The 19,525-nt window shown below is 33.1% G+C and overlaps 2 protein-coding genes and 1 pseudogene across 2 annotated transcripts; 1 reads left to right on the top strand and 2 right to left on the bottom strand.

Moving 5' to 3' along the window:
• The first annotated feature begins 7,456 nt into the window (after positions 1-7,456).
• On the top strand, positions 7,457-8,388 carry LOC18009707. Its single transcript, XM_006391793.2, has one exon. The coding sequence runs from the start codon at positions 7,503-7,505 to the stop codon at positions 8,355-8,357; it is 855 nt and encodes a 284-aa protein (XP_006391855.1). The 5' UTR covers positions 7,457-7,502; the 3' UTR covers positions 8,358-8,388.
• Positions 8,389-9,345: 957 nt separating this feature from the next.
• On the bottom strand, positions 9,346-11,162 carry LOC18009727. Its single transcript, XM_024149660.1, is given in 3 exon segments — positions 9,346-10,173; positions 10,214-10,435; positions 11,121-11,162. Coding segments are annotated over 2 exon segments (1,035 nt in total). The 5' UTR covers positions 10,421-10,435; positions 11,121-11,162.
• A 4,188-nt stretch (positions 11,163-15,350) lies between these two features.
• On the bottom strand, positions 15,351-19,098 carry LOC112090111 (annotated as a pseudogene).
• Positions 19,099-19,525: the final 427 nt, after the last annotated feature.

The raw sequence follows: 19,525 nt of genomic DNA, 5'->3' as shown, positions 1-19,525 counted from the left end.
AATCAACATATGGATCTTTATTGAAGGTGAACTTTTGGAGTTTTGTTAGGATCCTCAGATTATGATGAAACTCTGATTCATGAACTTATCCTTTAGGTAATATTTTTTAAGATAATTAAACAAAATTGCACTATCTAATGAGAAAGTATCAATTCGATCAATTGCCCTAGAACTTAGGCATACCATCGAAAAGGAAACGTTACGAGATATAGATATACTTCAAATGAATACTCTTTAAGCAACTTTTTTCTTAATCTTTGATTCTCCTTTCTATCACTTTTTGGGGTTACATTTTCAGGTTGTATCAATTTCACGGAGAAACTGTAGTTGTTTTCGCCCGAAATTATTAACCGGAGAAAATGTTATTGTTGTTGTTTCGTTATTTACATATATAATGCATATATGTAAGCATGCACTGCGTCGATTCATTTGGCTCCAGAGCTTTGAGCCCTTGCATTAACATTGGCCAACTGTTAACTTTTTTGAAGATTAACCCTGGGAAAGAGATCCACTTAAACACTTTGTTAATTTGTATATAACCTATAAAATATCCGTACTTTTTTATACATATATATATATATATATAAACGTATAAAATATTAGGGGTATACTTAATTTGGAAATTGGCAATCCTTAACATTGAAGTTCCATACAGTAATGTTTTCAAAGAAATTAACATTTACAATCGTGATACTCAACTCAACCTCCATACATCAATGTTTCAAAGAAGAAGAAAAACATCCCCAATCGTGATACTCAATCTCCATACATTAATTTTTTCAAGTAATTAACATTTTCCTTCAGGTAAATGTGATAGCGAAATTTCTGATTCTCCTTCTTTCCTTGACAAACCAATTGAAAACAAGATAAGATGATGAAAGACACAATTGAGGTCTCCTTAGCATCGACCACCAAAGATGTCTTATTTACGACGTGTACACGTGTCTTATGAAAATAAGTTATCCATTTTACAGATTGTGTACATGTGTCTCAAATAGATTTACGATTTCTGTACACGGAGATTTTATGTGGAAGTTATTTTAATACCACTTCATTATTTATATTTTTATACAATCAAGCTATTTGGATTGTATCCGTAGAACCAATAACGAAAATATATAATTTTTCAGCATAGCGATAATCGCTAGACAAAAAACCGTCGAGAGTATATAGTTCGAATTTTTTATTCAGTTTTATAGTCCATCAATAACGAAGTACATTAGATTTAAGTATGTAACAAAAAAACGTTATGGTAAACACTCACTCTTTTTTTTTTCAGTGGGTGATTTAATTATAACGAAACTAGACTTTAGAGTTTAGAGAGGGAGTTTTTTTTTCAATATAGGCAATAAATCATGAGCATTATGGAAAATAGTAAATTGATAACAGATGTAAATCGAATTAGAGGAATTTCTTCCACCTGGTTAGAAGAAATTTAATTTTGATAATATTGACTTCATAGGTTCATTGTGTGTCTAACAGGCTGGGCTTTAGCCCATATAATTAGCCCGATAGTTTAATCATTACAGAAACCCATGGGCGTTTTCGGCTACCCCAATGGACATTTAGGACTCACATACAGCAGCTAGTTTTCTTTTTCGACCCTCTACGTTATAGTTTCATTCCAAAACATACTCATATATATATATATATATATATATATTTCTTGACATTCTTGTCGATGTAATCTCTTTTTATCTGCCAGCATTTAATTTTTTTTCTTTTTTTAACATTAACATGTAATATGTTTCTCATAAATTATTGACGAAGGTGTCTTTAAACGTATTATATGGGAAGGGAAGACATATATAGATGAACCATGCACAATAAAACTCGACCAGTAGACTAAACATCTATTCATTTTTTTCCACGATTGATTTGTAGGATTTTTAATAGCTTATATATTTATATAATATAGTATTCAGACCATACATGCGTGGCGATAAATGAACGAGAGCAATGTTATGTTTATATTGCATGTTTTATCAATTAAACAAAGATGGATGAGAGATTATAAGTTATAACTTATAACTGTATATGGGGTGCATCTATGGGAATTATTGAGATTGCAGATAACCAATAAATATACCATTTTTGGGTCAACCTGTGCATAAACAGCGTACGTTCTTGTCAGCGTAGGTTCTTTAAATTCTTGAAATATGGGGGAAAAATGTAAGTGGTACATTTAAAGCTCTTTAAATTGGATTGCATCAAGTGTTTTAAAACTAACCGGTCGGGTCGGTTGATGCATTATTTTCTTTATAATTGTGAATAACATTTTTTAAATGGAACCAAACCATTTTGGAAAATGTATGATGCACTTGCACTGTAATTGGAAACTCCCAAAAAGAAAAGAAAATAAAAACTCTGAACTTTAATCTTCGATAATTGATTTAAAAAGCTTTGTAATTATCACATTTCTTCTGATTTTGAATTTTTAGTTCGTCAAAATAAATGTTTATCATAAATGCTTGTTCTTCCAATATTTGAATCGGCCTCTTGCTTTTTTAGTATACTATCATGACAGCCAATAATATACAGAACATATTATTAGAAAAGGCGTCACTCACAAAACCGTAATGTGGAAAAATAAGGAAATGAAAAAAGTGGATCTTTTCTACCTTACACTCCCTCTATTCTACATTTAAAAGGTTTTTTTTTTCATTTTATAAGATGTTTTACAAGTTAACACCAACAATTTTTTTTACAAGTTTATATGTAAATTTTAGTATTATTTGGTACTTTTGACTCTCTAAAATTTACAACCTCGTTATTAATTATCCACTGAATATGCTTTTAACTAATTAAGAAATAATGCTTTCCTTTTTAATCAATCAATAATCAATATATATGAACAGATAAAAAACTGTTATGCAAATCTTAAATGTAAGAGGTTATTGAGTCTGTTAATTCTTTTAATACAGTAATTCTTTTTATTTCATTTTTGTACTAATATCAATATAGGCGCTTTAAAATTGGTGTGGATATATATAGATAGTTAGATACCAGCAAATATCCCAAACTTTTAACAAATACAGAAGCTTATTATATTTGAAATTTAGGCTGGGGTGCTAATATTGACGTACATATATACTATACATAGCCATTAGAATACATGCATATATCAAATACAATATTAAAAGAAGTCGAGATATTCGACTAGTGCCACCCCTAAGGCCCTAACTATAACTGTCACATTTTAACTTTGATTGAGATTATTTGTCTTTCAGATTTGGTTCACCCCTATTTTATTTGTAATTAAACTAGTTATTGAAGTTAAAAATAAACGAAAAAGAGGGTTAAAATTTGAACACCGTTCCCGGAGGAGACCAAGAAGATTCTTTAGGGCAAAGCGTGAAGTAAAAAGGCTGTCGAAAATAGAACATTACAATTACAAACTTACATCTTTCACAAAACCCCAGTTTCTTCCCAACCAAACTTCCTCCTTGGCTCTCCTTTTTATTTCAGTTCCAAACCCCATCCGTATTTGATTTCGTTATTCTTTATTGTGGATCTCATAATCATTACACACTTTATAATATATATTATTACTATCAAATAATTTGAATATGAAAGTGAGAATGGCTAACTAAGCCCTAGGTGTTTCTTAACTTGCACAAAATAGTCACTGATAATTTCCAAACAACGATGCAACCCTAGACTTTAGAATTGATCAGCTTAGTCCAAATTGGGTTTATAGTGTATTTGTATTACCCACTTTATACAGAATTTTAATGATTTGTTCATTAGTTTAAAATTAAAACGCTACGATGACATATATTGGTTTTAACTTTTACGTTTCAACGACTGCATATTGTTACATTCCTAAGGAGCGTTTGTATGTGGACATACATGTACAGAAATGAAAGAAATATCCCTTCTTTTTTTTTTTTGTAACAAGTGTAAAGAAATATCTCTTTAATCTACCTTATCTATGTATTAATGGCTTTTTATCCAAAAAGTATTGATGGTTTTTTTCCTTGTAATTCATATCAAAATAGAACTTCGCTAGTTGAAGTTTTGGTATATATGCTTCATCATGAGTTTTGGAATTAATATGAAACTTGGTAAAATAGATCCAGATTTCCAAAATAAAGAGTTTTGGAATTAATATGAAACTTGGTAAAATAGATCTAAATTTCCTAAATAAATAGTGAAGGCCGTTTTAAATAGATTTGAAAAGTTAAGGATGGTTAGTTGATGTTTAGTATTTAAATACCTTAAGTCAAGTATGGACATGAATTCAAACCATTTATGATTACGTGCGGAATGGGAGTATCTGTTATTCTATTATTTTGTTTTGCTTTGTTGTATTGTTTAATAGTATTGCTTTAATTATGTGTTTACATATTTCAACGTTGTGGCCTCCTCATGTTACTACACGACCCACTCTCCCAAAAGTTTCGTCACTATATAATAATCATTTCACCATAAAAGTTTAAGTATAGTATATACCGTTTTTAATGCATATGTGATCTGTTCTTTTCGACATACACATTTTTTCTTATAAACAGGTTAATAATTCTCCATTTCTCCTTTTTCAAATGATTATATATCCAACCAGATTAAGCTGGTATAGCTCTGGCTTATTGATGAGATTTAATATATAGTAGTTATATGTTTATGAAAATCTTCATAATATATGCGTATCCATACTTAGCTATGATCGATCATATGGTTAGTCTAGAATTTAACCAAAAATATACAGAAAGTAAAAATATTGTAAACCTCGATCCTATCTACAATATGTCTTACATATACATATACAATGAGCAGTTGAGCCAAATTAGAACATAAAAAACGACTAATGACAACCTAGAAACCCTTTAATGTATTCTGTATAACTATCGTTCTAAGTTTTTCTCACACATATAAAAAATGTTGAAATTGTCTATGATACATCTTTATATAATTATTTAAATAGATATTTTTAAAAATAAACTTAAATATGTAAATTATTACATAAAATATTATTAAATAAAAGAATATAATTAAAATATAAAATGATATAGTTGTCTTTTAAGGTTGTGTAAAAGATTTGGAAAATATATATTTTTATTAAAAAAGTTATTTATTATTTATATTTTGAATTATTATTTATATATTTAAAAATACTAGTAATATATATATATATTAAAACAATATATCCATTCGAAATTTTATAATACCTTTATTATAATTAATTTGGATATATATAAAATAAAAATTGAAAAGTATGTTTTTAATTTATAAATAACTAAACAAAAAATTAATTTTTGTAAAAATTATTAGATTAACCACAAAAATTAAAATTATTAAACGATGCATATTAAAATTATGTATTCAATATTATATATTTTTCTGAATTAGTTAGAACATTTTTTTTTAAACTCAAAATGAATTAAGTAAACAGATTAGTTTTGTTAGTTTTAGTTTGAAATCTCTTTCTATAATCAGTAATTAAATATATTATAAAATTAAAATTAAAATATTTTTATTTAAAAATTAATTTCATACTTACTATATAACACAGGTTAAATCCTAGTTTTTATATAATTTTAGCAAGATTCTATGCTGCTTTCTTATTACTATAAGCTAGTATAATAAAAGTCACAAATAATTGACAGAACTTATGAAAAGTCATTAATAAAACCAACCAGGATGTATCATTTTGTGATTAATCAAATGTTTACTTAGGTTGGACAAGGTTAATTAATATGATTAGGATAGATTATTATAAGTAAAATTTTAAGATGTGTGATTAAAGAAGACGAAAAAGAGGGAGACGACAAAGAGAAAGAAAATGGGTGTCATTATGCGAGAATTTCAAAATTTTCAGTGCGATTTGTTTTATTAGTCCATCGTTGGCAGCTTCCATTCTCTTTCTATTCTTCTATTCTTCCATTTTGTTTTCGTAAATCTCTAAATTCCAAAAGATTCCATGACCACGATAGACCCCTAATTTTTAAAGCAAACAATTTTTTTAAATATAATAGTAGGATTACAAGTGATTAAGATACGCATATCAGAGTATACAATATATCTATTTTTATATTATATTTATACTGTATATAGGGTCTTGGTTATGTTAACTCCTAGTTATGTTAACTCCTAAACCCGTGAACTTGGATTTATAATATATTACTATTGAGCTAAAAAAGACTGGGGGGAAAAAAAAAGAATACGAGATTATTCAAAATGTTTGACCAAAATTACGTGGTATATTTTGGTGTTTACTAATTTAATCAAGGTACTATTGATCAATGATCGATTCAAAGACGAATTATGATTCTTACAAAATCTGCTGATGTATGTATAAGAAAATTAGATATACATGGAAAAACAGTTTTGCTTTTATTCAACGGTGTAAATTATGACAAGTAAAACTTCAAAAATGTATGATTAATAAATACAAATATATATATGCATATATATATATAAATAAATTATGACAAGTAAAACCTCAAAAATGTATGATAAATAAATACAAATATTATATATATATATATGCGTATTCTTAAAGAGGGCTTAAATGTTTTTTTTAGTATGACTTGCGGAAAAATCCTGCCACAAACTGACTCATAGTTTTGGTTTTGAAATGCCAGCAATCGAATGAATAACCGTTGTTAATATAAAAGGACAACAGTATTTAGAAATTATAAATGATGGTAAAAAAAGATGTCGAAATGAAATCTAAATAGTTATTGATTATATTTTGTATGATAGCGTTGAAATCCACGTTGTCACGTTGATTTCGAAATATGTTTGTCATCGACTAGAAGATCCAGATACCATAATTGAATTGAATAGACATTACATGTGAAATTCTATTGTTGAGATAAAAACAAATAGAGTTACAAACTTGACGTAATTTAAAAAAATGTTCTTTGTATTTTTTTGTGATCCATTTATGATAAAAGTTAAAAGGACAAGAATCACAAGACTGTACCAAAATAAAAACAATAAAACCCCACTGTCAAGTTTTCCTTACATTTATTTCCGTCTTGTTCTTTGTATATTATCTTACATTCTTACATAAAATCAAAAACAAAATTTCTGGCCTTATAAAAATAAAATTGTTTTCTTCCATTTTTGATACACAGCTAACTAAATAACACAAGGGGGAAAAAATCACAAGACTGTACGAAATAAAAAAACAATAAAGTCCTGGTCATTTTTCGTTACATTTTTGTTATTTTTTCTATAATCTTACATAAGATCAATATCAAAACTTATGTTTTTACAAACTAAAACTGTTTTTTTCCATTTTTGATACAACAAGGGCCAAAAAAAAAAAAACAAAAAGCAATATCAAAAGACAAATTACCCACCCATTTACAGCAACTTTCCTTTTAATATGAAGGGGTAATATCGTAGTTTAAGCTTTCCAAGTTCCAAACTTTTAATATTCATCATCATCATCATCATCGCGCCATGTTGCTTTCTTTTCCTGCTTCAAAGTCATCTTAGAGAGAGAGAGAGAGAGAAACAGAGACAGAGAGCTTTGGACCCGGAACTTGGATATGGCAAGTGGTTGGGTCAAATCCTTACAGTGCAAGTCAAAAGCTTACGATGATGTTTACAATCCGATTAAAAACCCAAACCCGATTTCGAATCCGAATCCGAAACATCTAATGTCAAGTTACAGCTGCAGGAGAAGCACACAGAGTCTAAAAGACGTGATCGAAACCAAAAAACACAAACCAAAACCGAAAAAACCCAATCCAAAACCGGAGAAACGAGAACCCGATCCGGTTCGAACTCATTCAACCCGTATTCGATTATCCGGCGATTCCCCGACCCGAGTTCGTGACCCGTTTTTACCGACATTGACGGAGCTTGCGGAAGGGCATCAGTCGCGGAATGTGGTGGAGATTATTTTCCAGACGAGCTGGGGCCCGAAACCGTTTTCGGGTCGGATCGATATGATCTTCAAAGTGCAAAACGGGTCAAAGACTTTGACCCGGTTCGAGGAGTATCGTGAAGCCGTGAAGACTAGGAGCGTCGGAAAATCGCGTGAGGAGAACGCGCGTTCTGTCGCCGACGGAAACGAGACATTGAGGTTTTATTGTTTGGGTCCGAGCTATGGCGGTGGCGCGTGGGGTATTCTCGGAGGAAAAGGAGGCGGCGCGTCGATATATACCTTCGCCGGAAGTTGCACGGCGCACGATAAGGCCGGCGGAGGAAAAGGGAGGAAGGCAATGTTGGTTTGTCGGGTCATTGCGGGTCGGGTCTCGAAGCAAAACGAGTTACGTTACGACTCGGTTGACTCGGACGTTCGATCTCGGTTTGACTCGGTGAGTGGTGACGACGGCGAGTTGCTCGTGTTCGATACACGTGCAGTATTGCCTTGTTTTCTCATAATTTACCGGCTGTAAAAAAAAAATTATTTTTATTTTTATTTTCTAACTTTTGACATTGTAATTTCATTTATCAACGCAATTTTCCCCTTATGTTTAGGGAATTTTTCCAATGTATTGGTAGAAAATTGTGTTGATAAATGGTAATTAATTTTGTTGACCAAAAATTAAAAATGTTTACTACGTTAAAAAAATGGTAACTAGATATTTTATTTTACCCACGGGTAATCGATTTCTTAATTAATGCGGGAGTAAATACTGAATATTTCGGTGCATTGGCTTTTACATTGTCATAAATATATTCTTGTACAGTTGGGTTTTGATTCGTACATTCAAGAAACTCTCAATTCTTTACATCTACACTAAAAATCTCTGATTCACGAAAGATCTCTGATTCACTAAAAATCTCTATACGTTACTATTACAGTTACTTTCCTTAAAGTGAAAACTATGATTGGAAATTTTCAAATTTTGTAGTTTTGTTGATATAAAATAAATATTATTTCAAATTTTCACAGAGTACTTCAAGAGAAAGAATAATCAGTATAGTAAAGTGATTCCGTTTAAAAGAGCATTTGTAAAAGATGTAAAGTGGGAAAAAGAAGAAGAAGAGAAAAAGAGTAAAAATTGAAAATGAAATCATGAAAGTTCATTGGAGGCACATGGAGAAGAATATTAGAAGTGATGAAGAAAGATGAGAGGCCTAATCTAAATGATATTCAAAAGGTCCATTGGGCCTGATTTATGGAATCAGCTCTAAATTCTAACGAGTATCAAAAGTGTTTGAAAATAACCAAACTATCTTTTGACAAGTATTCATTTTCACATATAAGTTAAATAAGAATATTAAGGATCATAGACCAATAAGGTTGTTACTTTCTCCTCTAAATTCATTCAGTGATCATAAACTGTGACCTGAAAGCGCTATGTGTTAAAGCTAAATCAATGGAGCAAGAGCAAAGTCGTCTATTAAACCGCATAAACCGAGAATTTCCTCATAATCGGTTTATCTCCTTCTTCTACCTACATACGAACCTTTGTTGTTTCTAGGATTTGATCTGCATTTTCCGTCACTAGTCTTCCCCTGCATCTTCTTGTAATCTTTCGATCTCAAAACCGTTTCCAAGATGTTTATATCTTCACGGATCTCGTATCTAGAAAGTGATAAAAGTCCCGGGAGTATCTCCTTTTGAAAATTCTTCATTCTCCTACCTCTTCTCACGAATCCTACCTCTTTCTTGCTATTGCATTCATCTTTGCCTTTTGATGACACACAAGAGACATCTTCAGGGCTGGTTTCGATGATTCTTAAAGTGTGAAGCTCATATGAATCGCAAGAACAACCCGGTTCTTCAAGACCCATCTCGGGTTTATCTGAAAATGCTTGATCTTGAGATGAGCGTTTAGGCCTTGATCTTAGTGAGTCATTGAATGAAACCGCTGAGATGTGGAGTAAACATTCAGCTGCCATTTGAACTACTTCAGACGAATCTTCTTGTTCAATCCTCGAGTTCTTTTCAGTGGTGCAGCATGAAACCGGAGATTCGGTTTTGTCTTTTCCATGGACATCTTCTAAACAAATTGGTGTAAAACCATCTAAACCGCTCTTCTCGCTACTCTGGATGTATGGAAACTTCAAATCTTGGTAGCTGCATTGATGATGATTGGAAACTGGCTCATTAACCGGTGGTTGATTAAGATCCAGCAAACCTGATCCACCTGAGACGATAATCACTTTCTCACTTTTCTTGCCAAACCAATTTGTGTCGGATGCTTCGATCTTTGAGGGAAACCTCAAATCTATGGTTTCTTGAGAGCCTTTTGCGGAATAAACCTGAAATGAAATCTGATGATCAAAAAATACTTATAAAAACTTGGAATAGTGCAACTTTTTCGATATTTCAAGAAAATTATAAGATTTATGAGTTTATAAACACACAAAGACGAAATATAGTTGGAATCTATACCTGCTGCCCGAAGAGAGTGAGCTTTGTAATTTGATTTTGCTTAAAACTCTCATCATATAGCTCAGCACATGTCCTAGACAATTTTTCATTAGAGGACAAACAGTGAAAATGCATCGCGAAGCTTCTTGTCTTCCCTATCAAAATGCAACCATCGAATCCATAAACACAATATTAACTAAAATCATAACGATAGGTAAGAATTGTGACACTTTATAGAAAGCTAAAATTTTTTCTTGCCTCTCTCCTTTATCTACATTACCACATAAATTCGAACAGAGAATGGCCCTTGCAGATTCAAAATTATTTCATTAACAAAAGAAATTTAGCTACTAAAATGCATAACCACCATCTATGGTTGCATAACTTCAACCAGTAAGTACTAACATTGCAAATATTAGTGATCGAATGTTGTTGAACAGAGTAAATGTCCAGAATTCAAATACCAAAGTTTAAGAAGACAATTTTTATTTTCTGGTGATGTTTTAAAGAATCAAAACCATCAATCATATCTTATAAATTTCATAAGGAACAAAAATAACCTAATACTGATCATTCACATAGCGAGAGGTTTATGGTGTTCATTATCATTGTGACACTGAGAAAGAAAACAAAAAAAATCAATTTTGGTATTGAATCTCAATTGTAAGTATTAAATTTTACCAGAGATATCGTTGATGATTTACTACAATTTCCCCACAAAAACAACAACTAACAGATATACAATGAGGAAAAGCAATACCTTTATTGTATGGGATTTTGGATAATATATTACAAAGATCTTTTTTTTAATAGTAAAAAGAGGAGGACTTATTACCCAGAGAAGAAGTTTGAAGCTTTCAATGTTTAGATTGACCGACAGATCTATAAGACATGCTAAATAAAAGAAGTAATCATTCTCAATAAGACAATAGTTTCATGGTCAGAAATTCCATCAATAGTACATGTGTAAGAAATTGTAGAAGAAATATTACCATGAGGAGCGAAACAGAAGAGACTTTCTTCCTTATCTTAGAGAGAGAAAAAGAGGATTAGTGCCGATTATGGGTTAGCGGGACAGATTAGCAAATATATATATTTTTAACATGCAAATATTTCTCTGTAATTTAATGTTCACTTCTTCTTTTTTTTGTGGGTCAAATACTTTATTCTCTGTGAAAACAAAAATAATCTAGGTTGCAGGTTCGTCGATTTTTATTTCCGTTTCTTCATTCTTTTCTAATTAATGATTTCATGATTATGGATTGATTTTTGTTTTCACAATGATTATATTTTTTCCCACATGATATAGTGAAAAGAATTTCAGTTTTATTTGTAAATGGGGGAAATATCAAAGATTTGAGCTCTAAAATTTTCTGGGCCATGCTGTCCAACAGCATACTTGTGTAGAATCGAGCGTGGATGCGAAATTCGCGATATGGTTTGGGTTTGACTTTGGAGAGGACATCAAGACCTTCGCTTAACAAGCCAATGTTTCTATGTGAATAACAAGGAGAGGCCAACGGCCCATTTTTTACAAAACCCAGTTTATAGTGGGCCTGAACTACCCTCGCCGTGATCATTACTTTTTTATCGGTAAATTTTTGCAAATAGAAGAAATGCCATTCATGATGTCAAATTGCTCCTCTGGATTCAAAGATATTTAAAGATATTTAAAGAGATTTAGAGAGATAAGATAATATTATTTCTTTCGAATTGTTATGATTACAGAAGAATAAGTGGAAGTTTACATTATAAACGGTCCCAATGTAGGGTCAATTTATGTACCTTCCTTAATTCTGACTAATATATAATCCATCCTTAGTTATCACTTGTCACAGCGTCACTTATCTTGAGTCGAATGGTTTTAGCTACAACCACACATTGTCTATTGATAAGTCTAGTGAAAGTAAAACTAGAAAAATTGACAACTTTTTGGATCTGATAGCTACCGATTTACCTCACAATTATTTTCGCTATTAGAAAACAACAATATATTGGCTTTAACGATATAATAAAACTTTAAATCATAAAGTGTGTCCATCAAGTGGGATTCTCGAAATCTTCAGTGCACTATACTATATTCTTTGGATTTCAATCATGCAAAATAAGAAAATATTAGAGATCATATTGTTACGAAATGTTAGAGCATTTCCATTAGTGTTATCCACCCATGAATTTTAGGAATAGTTTAGTATTTTTTTTGGAGAAAAAAAAATATTAAAATATTAAAAAAAATTCCAGCCAATCACAACCTCCACCTGGCGTAAAAGATAGTCTATTTGTCTTTTATCTAAGGAACGATCCGTCAAAATTTATAGGAAATATCTAAGTTTTTGGGCCAAAACTTGGATAAAAAATGCCAATAGAAATACTCTTAACGTAAATTAGTTATGTATTTTATTATTTTAAGACGTTTTCTCCCTAGAGAACCAATCGCTTTTGTACTGTTTTTTTTCCTTGTTTGCACATACATTGCGCATAGGCATAATATAGGTAGGGTTGATTTTAAAAATGTATTATTGAGCGCCTTATATATTTTTCCCATTTTTTCCGTTCTTTATATACATACATAAGGCCATTTAATGAATTGTTAATGTATTGCCACATATCAATAGGTTGTGACAAGTTAATTTGTGACCACCAGTCACCATCATACATTAATGGTGTATTGACTGAGAGATGCGTAGCTAAACACAGAAAGAGAGGGGCTTATATATTGATGATTACTGATTAGACAATAGAATATTGGTAGTTAGACATTAGAAATATATTTCCTGATAATTATGTTTATAATAATTAATTTTAAGACAAACACTTTCTTACCTTTTTAATCCAATAGATCTTACGTTGTAGATTGAGATGGACTCTCCAAAATACAGAAAAAGGAAGAAAGAGATGTTAGTTTCCTAATGTTGTTATATGAAGTTTGAAAAATATTGTCATTTAGCTCTCCTGTCACGGCGTCACAACAACCTCTCACTATCTTTAGTGGAAATCGGATTCACGATCTTTTAAATTACCACTCTTCAATTTTCTATTATATGTCATTTTCTTTATTGTTGGGGATTTTTGATCATCTCTAATTTCCGTATATTCTAATGGCTTATCTATTTTTGGATCAAACGGGTTATAAAGAGTTTGTTTTAGCAAAATTCCAATATTGTATTATTGTGTAGTGACAATATCTCTCTCTCTAAAGGGTCGTTTTATAGCATGACCCAAAGTGATTAATATATTGCCACTTTTCAGTATATAGTGACAAGTTTTATTGTGACCACCTTGCATTGGTTGTGCACTGCTTTATTAGGTAGCTAAACAGGTAAATGTGTTGTTCACGTGTCAGATCATCATGAAAATAGAAAGACTTGCCGATCTATATATCCCTAAATAGTAAACTAAAATTAGTGTCAATATTGTATCCCAGATATAACTTAAAGCATCGTACTTAACCAAACAATCAGAGCCTTTATTTCTGTGTATATTAGTTTGAAAAAATAAGGCTGAATTAGTTTACTTCGTTTAAAATATATGGAAATCATAAATCTGATGAATTTTTTAATTTGAAAAAAAAACAGGTTTAAAGGTTGAATTAGTTTAGTTTATTTTATTTACTGGGATTCATTTCTCTGCATTTTTTTATTCAAATAAGTTTTGGCTAACTCTTTTTATAACTAAGGGCCTATTTTAATACGAGCACATGGTTCAGTATAAGTTTGAAACGCCTTGAAAGAGAGTGATCTGTCTTTTCTTAAAATATCTAGTGTCCAAGTACTGTTATTCAAATATGAGGGAGAAAGCATTAGGGCATCTCCAACCCACCTCTGTTTTAGAGGTAAAAATAGAAATTATACTCCAATTCATTTCTATTTTCACCTCTAAAATAGAAATTGCTATTTTTTCCTCCAAATATAGAGGGATTCTATTTTTTCTCTTTATAATAGAGGTAAACTTTTTTATTTATAAAACAGTCCTTTAACTTTTAAATCTTTTTATTTATGTAAAAAGTATAATTTTTTTTATGAATATAAATGTGATAATTTTGGTTATAGTTTAAAAAAAAATTAAAAACATATGATATTATTAAATATAAAAATTCTCATTGCAAATTAATCTACAAAAAGATAATTACAAATTAAAAATATATAAAAATAAATGAAAAATAACATCAATTTAATTTATGAATTTTTACTTCTAATACTATTATAATATGTTGAAACTTTCATAAAAAAGTAACATAAGTGGGATTAATTTAAAAATTTTAGTAGTCAAAGGTTAGTATTATTATAATTTATGAAAACTTTTATAAAAAGTACAGTAAAAGATTAATTCACAAATTTTATTTATCAAAGTTAGTATTATTATAATTTCTGTAAATTTTTGTAAAAAAAAATAAGTGGGGTTCATTCATAAATTTTATCAATAAAAGGTGTTAAGAACAATTAAAAAGAAGAATATACTGAGAATATTCCTTTTTAGAGGGAAAAATAGAGGTAACCATTGAAGACAAATATACCTCTATTTTAGAGTTCCTCTATTTTAGAGGCAAAAATAGAGGCAACCATTGGAGATGGTCTTAGCAAAATCTGTTATTAGATATCTGTTATTAGATCATTTAGTTTTCTTTTGTACACAATAGGTTTGGATTAAATTAGTATAAAAATCTGTTATTAGATCTCTGATTAGATTGATATTATGGCGCTTCTCTCTGACTCAGAATAAAATTCGACTCCCTTTTTTTTTCTGTCATGTACATATTTCAAGGGACTTTACATTGCATATGGCAGAAGCAAAACAAATGATACCACAGTGAACAACCATGAACCATCTTTTACACATTTCTTTACTCGATTTACTGATAAAAGTATCTGCAATCGTATCTCCTGAATCAAAATGTTGGGAAACAAAAAATTTGAAGATGAGCTATGGTGGTGGTTTGCTACTAGATGACTCTTTAACATCTAAATCAAGATACAAGTATTAAGTTTTATTGGCTAGATTTCATTAAAAATTGAAACTCTAAAACTATAGAGACATTTATTGTTTTTTCCTCGAAAACACCATATTATTAAGATTGCGGATCAAGACTCTCCTCTAGGGGGAGCCAGACAGGAACCGTAGAGCTTACATGGGAAAACCTAATACCACGTGCTCTTGTGGCTTTAGCAAGTCTATCAGCATGGATGTTAAAAAGACGAGGTACATAACAAAGTCTAAAGGACCTAAAGGAAGAGACCAGATATTTGAAATCCTCTAACTCCGACGCAAAAGACGGACACTCCGACGGACGGTCAATCATAGTAATCAGGTCAGTGCAGTCTGTCGCAAAGATATCGCAAGAGAGTTGTGCCATCAGAACACTTTGCATAGCCGAAAGCAAAGAGACCATTTCCGCATGAAGAGGGGAAATACAACGATCTGAGCCCCGAAGTCCTAGCAGGATCGAACGGTTTCCTTGAGAAATTACCCACCCGTGGCCACTAAAATGATCAGCGCTATGCCAAGATCCATCAATATGACACACCGTGTCTGACTGGAGGAAGAGGCTGGGTTCCAAAGATGGAGCAACATCGGGGCTGGGATCCCGCAAGTTCGCCTGTCTCCACACTTCTTCCTCTTGGGTAGCATGAGCGAGGATGTCAGGAGGCAGCTCGTCTACATTCTCGAAGACTTTTTTGTTTCGTTTTCCATAAGAATCACATGATCCATGGAAAAACTCTTAAGCTCTCATCACTCGAGCCAGTCTCCTTGGCTCTCCAATACAGATAATCGAGATTTCCATACAAAGAATGTAGGGGGAAGACACTTGGGGCCGAGGGAATCGAGGATAAGGCCCAAACTTGTTTCGAAGGTGGGCATTCAAAGATCATGTGATTTATCGTTTTTTCCTCCGCACCACATCTTGGACAACTCTTTTCTCGACCAATATGACGAGAATGGAGTCTCTGGCATGTGGATAAACACCCTGAAGCACATTGCCACACAAAATGTTTTATTTTCCGTGTGGTTTTGAGTTTCCAAGCTTGTGCCATTAGTACCTCCGTACATGGTCCCTGAAGAGGGGGGTCACAAGCAAGACGAGATAAGGTTCTCGTGGCCTGGTATCCTGATCTCACGGAGTAATTTCCGAATTTAGTAAATGTCCAACAATAACTATCTCTCGAGACTCGCAAGCTCGGATGTATACTTGTGATAAGGAAGATCTCCTCTGGGGGAAATAACTCCACAAGTCTATCCATCTTCCACCTCTTAGACTCAAAGTCAATGAGGGAATTAACATAAAGTAGTGGATCGTTCACCGGATTCAGCCCCTTTGGAGGGCGAGCCGGTGCATTAGGGATCCAGGGTTCCGACCACACACATGTCTCAAATCCCGAACTAATGGTTTTACGGATACCCGAAGCCAAAAGAGATTTAGCAGCCATAATACTTCTCCACCCGTATGAGGGGCGATTGGAGACATTGATTTCTAAAGGGCTACAATATTTGAAGTACCTTCCTTTGAGAACACAACAAAGGAGAGATTCCGGTGAGCGGAGAAGACACCAAAGTTGCTTAGCCAATAGGGCAATATTAAACTCTTCAATGGTTCTGAATCCGAGCCCTCCTTCAGATAATTGGGTACAGAGCTTAGGCCATGCCATCCAATGCAGCCCTCTGCTCTCGGGATTGGAACTCCACCAAAAGTTGGCAATAACACTGGTAAGTTTCGAACAAAGAGCCTTAGGGAGGAGGAAACACGACATAACATACGTCGGAATAGCTTGAGCCTGTGATTTAATCAGTACCTCCTTCCCTCCTTTGGATAAAAGCTTAAACGACCAAGAGTTAACCCTGCTATGTAGTCTGTCTCGAACAAAGGCGAAGACTTGCGCCTTTGAGCAGTTTTTATGGGAGACCAAGATAAGTGCCCATCCCGCCTTCCTGGTGTATACCAAAAGTGGCTTTGATTGCCTGCCTTGTCTGGGACGGTACCTCATTCCCAAACATAATAGATGATTTTGAGAAATTGATTTGTTGTCCCGATGCCTCGCCATATAGACGGATAATGTCGATAACCTCCTTACTTTGCTCTTGATCTGCCTTGCAGAAGAAAAGACTATCGTCAGCAAAGAGAAGGTGGGACGTAGTAGGGCTGGCTCTGGCAACACGGAGTCCTTGAATCTTCCCTGAATCTTCAGCCGCTTTAAGATGGGAAATAAGAGCCTCAGTACAGAGGATAAAGAGGTACGGAGAAATCGGGTCGCCTTGGCGGATTTCTCTGGATGGCGTAATATGCCCTTTAAGAGTTCCGTTGATTAAGACTCTGTACGAGACCGTAGATATACACTGCATAACCCATCCCACCCATCTAGCATCGAACCCCATCTTCTCCATCAATGCTTTCAAGAAATTCCATTCCACTATATCGTATGCTTTGCTCATATCCATCTTGATAGCCATAAACTTCTTACGACAAGCTGGATTGGATCGTAAGGCGTGAAAGTTTTCTTGTGCTATAAGGATGTTATCCGTAATCAACCTTCCAGCAACAAAAGCCGACTGTGTCTCGGATATAAGATCCGGAAGAAATATTTTAAGCCGTAAACTCATAATTTTGGAGATGATCTTGTAGCTGAGATTACATAGACTGATGGATCTAAAACCGGTCATCTCACGAGGTTGTGCTCCTTTAGAGATAAGGAAAATATTGGTCTCATTGAGTCTACGGTCGAAAGTTCTGGAGATAAAAAATTCTTTGATCATCTGAATGAGATCAGAGTTAATAACTCCCCAAAATTTTTGGAAAAATAAGGCTGTCATGCCGTCAAGACCAGGAGCCTTGCCAGGATTTAAGGAGAACAGCGCTCGTCGCACATCCTCCTCGGAAATCTCTCGAGTTAGACTCTCATTCATCTCCCTTCTCACAACGTTTGACACGTATTGGAGAACAAGAAAAGGGTCACTCTCGGTCGAGGATGTGAAAAGAGAAGCAAAATAATCCACCGCAATCTTCTCGATGCCTGCTTCATCGTTAACCCACGCACCCGAATGGTGGAGAAGGCCTAATATATTGTTCCGAGCTCGCCGTTGTTTGGTAGTAGCATGAAAAAACTTTGTATTCTTGTCTCCCTCCTTAAGCCATATAGCCCTACTTTTTTGGCGCCAGTAAGCTTCCTCTTGACGATACGCTTCGCATAAGCGCCATTTGAGGTTTAGGAGGTCTTCGGGAGTGACACTCTCATCTTCTTGCGCTTTGTCAATCTCGTATTGGAGTTGGAGAATTAGTTTTTCAGAGTTGGTGACTATACTCTTCTTCCAAATAGAAATGGCTCGACGACATTTGTGTATTCGACAAGAAAAGGGACCAAGACGACGATCCAGAGGGGTACCCCATCCTTCTTTGATTGTCTCTTCAAGACCTGGCTTGCCAATCCACCGTTTATCAAACATAAATTGATTACTCGGTTTCGGAGGTGTGTTGCTAATGGAGGCTACTAGCGGTCTGTGATCTGAGCCCCATAGCTTCAAATACTCCACATTAGTGTGGGAAAACAGATTGTGCCAATCTTCATTTCCCATTGCTCTATCCAGCCTGCATTTGATCACTCCGTTTGTTCTACGGCCTACCCAAGAAAAGGGGTTGCCTTGGAACGGAAAGTCCTCAAATCCGCAATTCTGGATCATAGCACGGAAAGAAAGAAAAGATGCCTCAGATCTTTTTTTGCCTCCTCGTTTTTCATGGTTCCTTGTTATATCATTAAAATCGCCAATGATAAACTATAGACAGATCGAGAGATTCTAATACGGTTTAATTTCTCCCATACATAATCTCGGTACGAAAGTGAAGTAATATAAATAAATCATTTCAACTAATATTCGTTATCTATATCACCATTCTCTTCGGTTTCTTCCGGAGGTATAGTGAAATTTTCATCAATTTTTTTAATAAAAAAAAACTTACATAATTTATTCAATATTATATATAACTTAAAAAAACAAGAATGTTAATCAGTATGTCAAAAAACAATTCGATCATATAAAGATTTTTTATAATCAAACTTTTTAAATTTGTTCAAAATTTATTTTAAACCATCACCTACTGGTTTAACCACTAACCGGATCACAGGTATATCGGATTTTGCCTGTTTTTAACAGATTTTTATGTAGCAGATATTAGCATTAAACTCGAACCGGATTTTCCAACGAGTCACTGGATATACTGATCTGACCGCGGGTTCGGGTCGGATTTAAAAACATTGG

Source organism: Eutrema salsugineum, unplaced genomic scaffold (assembly GCF_000478725.1).
Source record: "Eutrema salsugineum unplaced genomic scaffold, Eutsalg1_0 scaffold_8, whole genome shotgun sequence".
In the NCBI taxonomy this organism is placed as follows: Eukaryota; Viridiplantae; Streptophyta; class Magnoliopsida; order Brassicales; family Brassicaceae; genus Eutrema; species Eutrema salsugineum.
This window is presented reverse-complemented; position numbering and strand designations above follow the sequence as displayed.

Bases quoted from the DNA above. Each gene is read 5' to 3' on its own strand.
- LOC18009707 (XM_006391793.2), top strand. From the start codon at position 7,503: ATGGCAAGTGGTTGGGTCAAATCCTTACAGTGCAAGTCAAAAGCTTAC.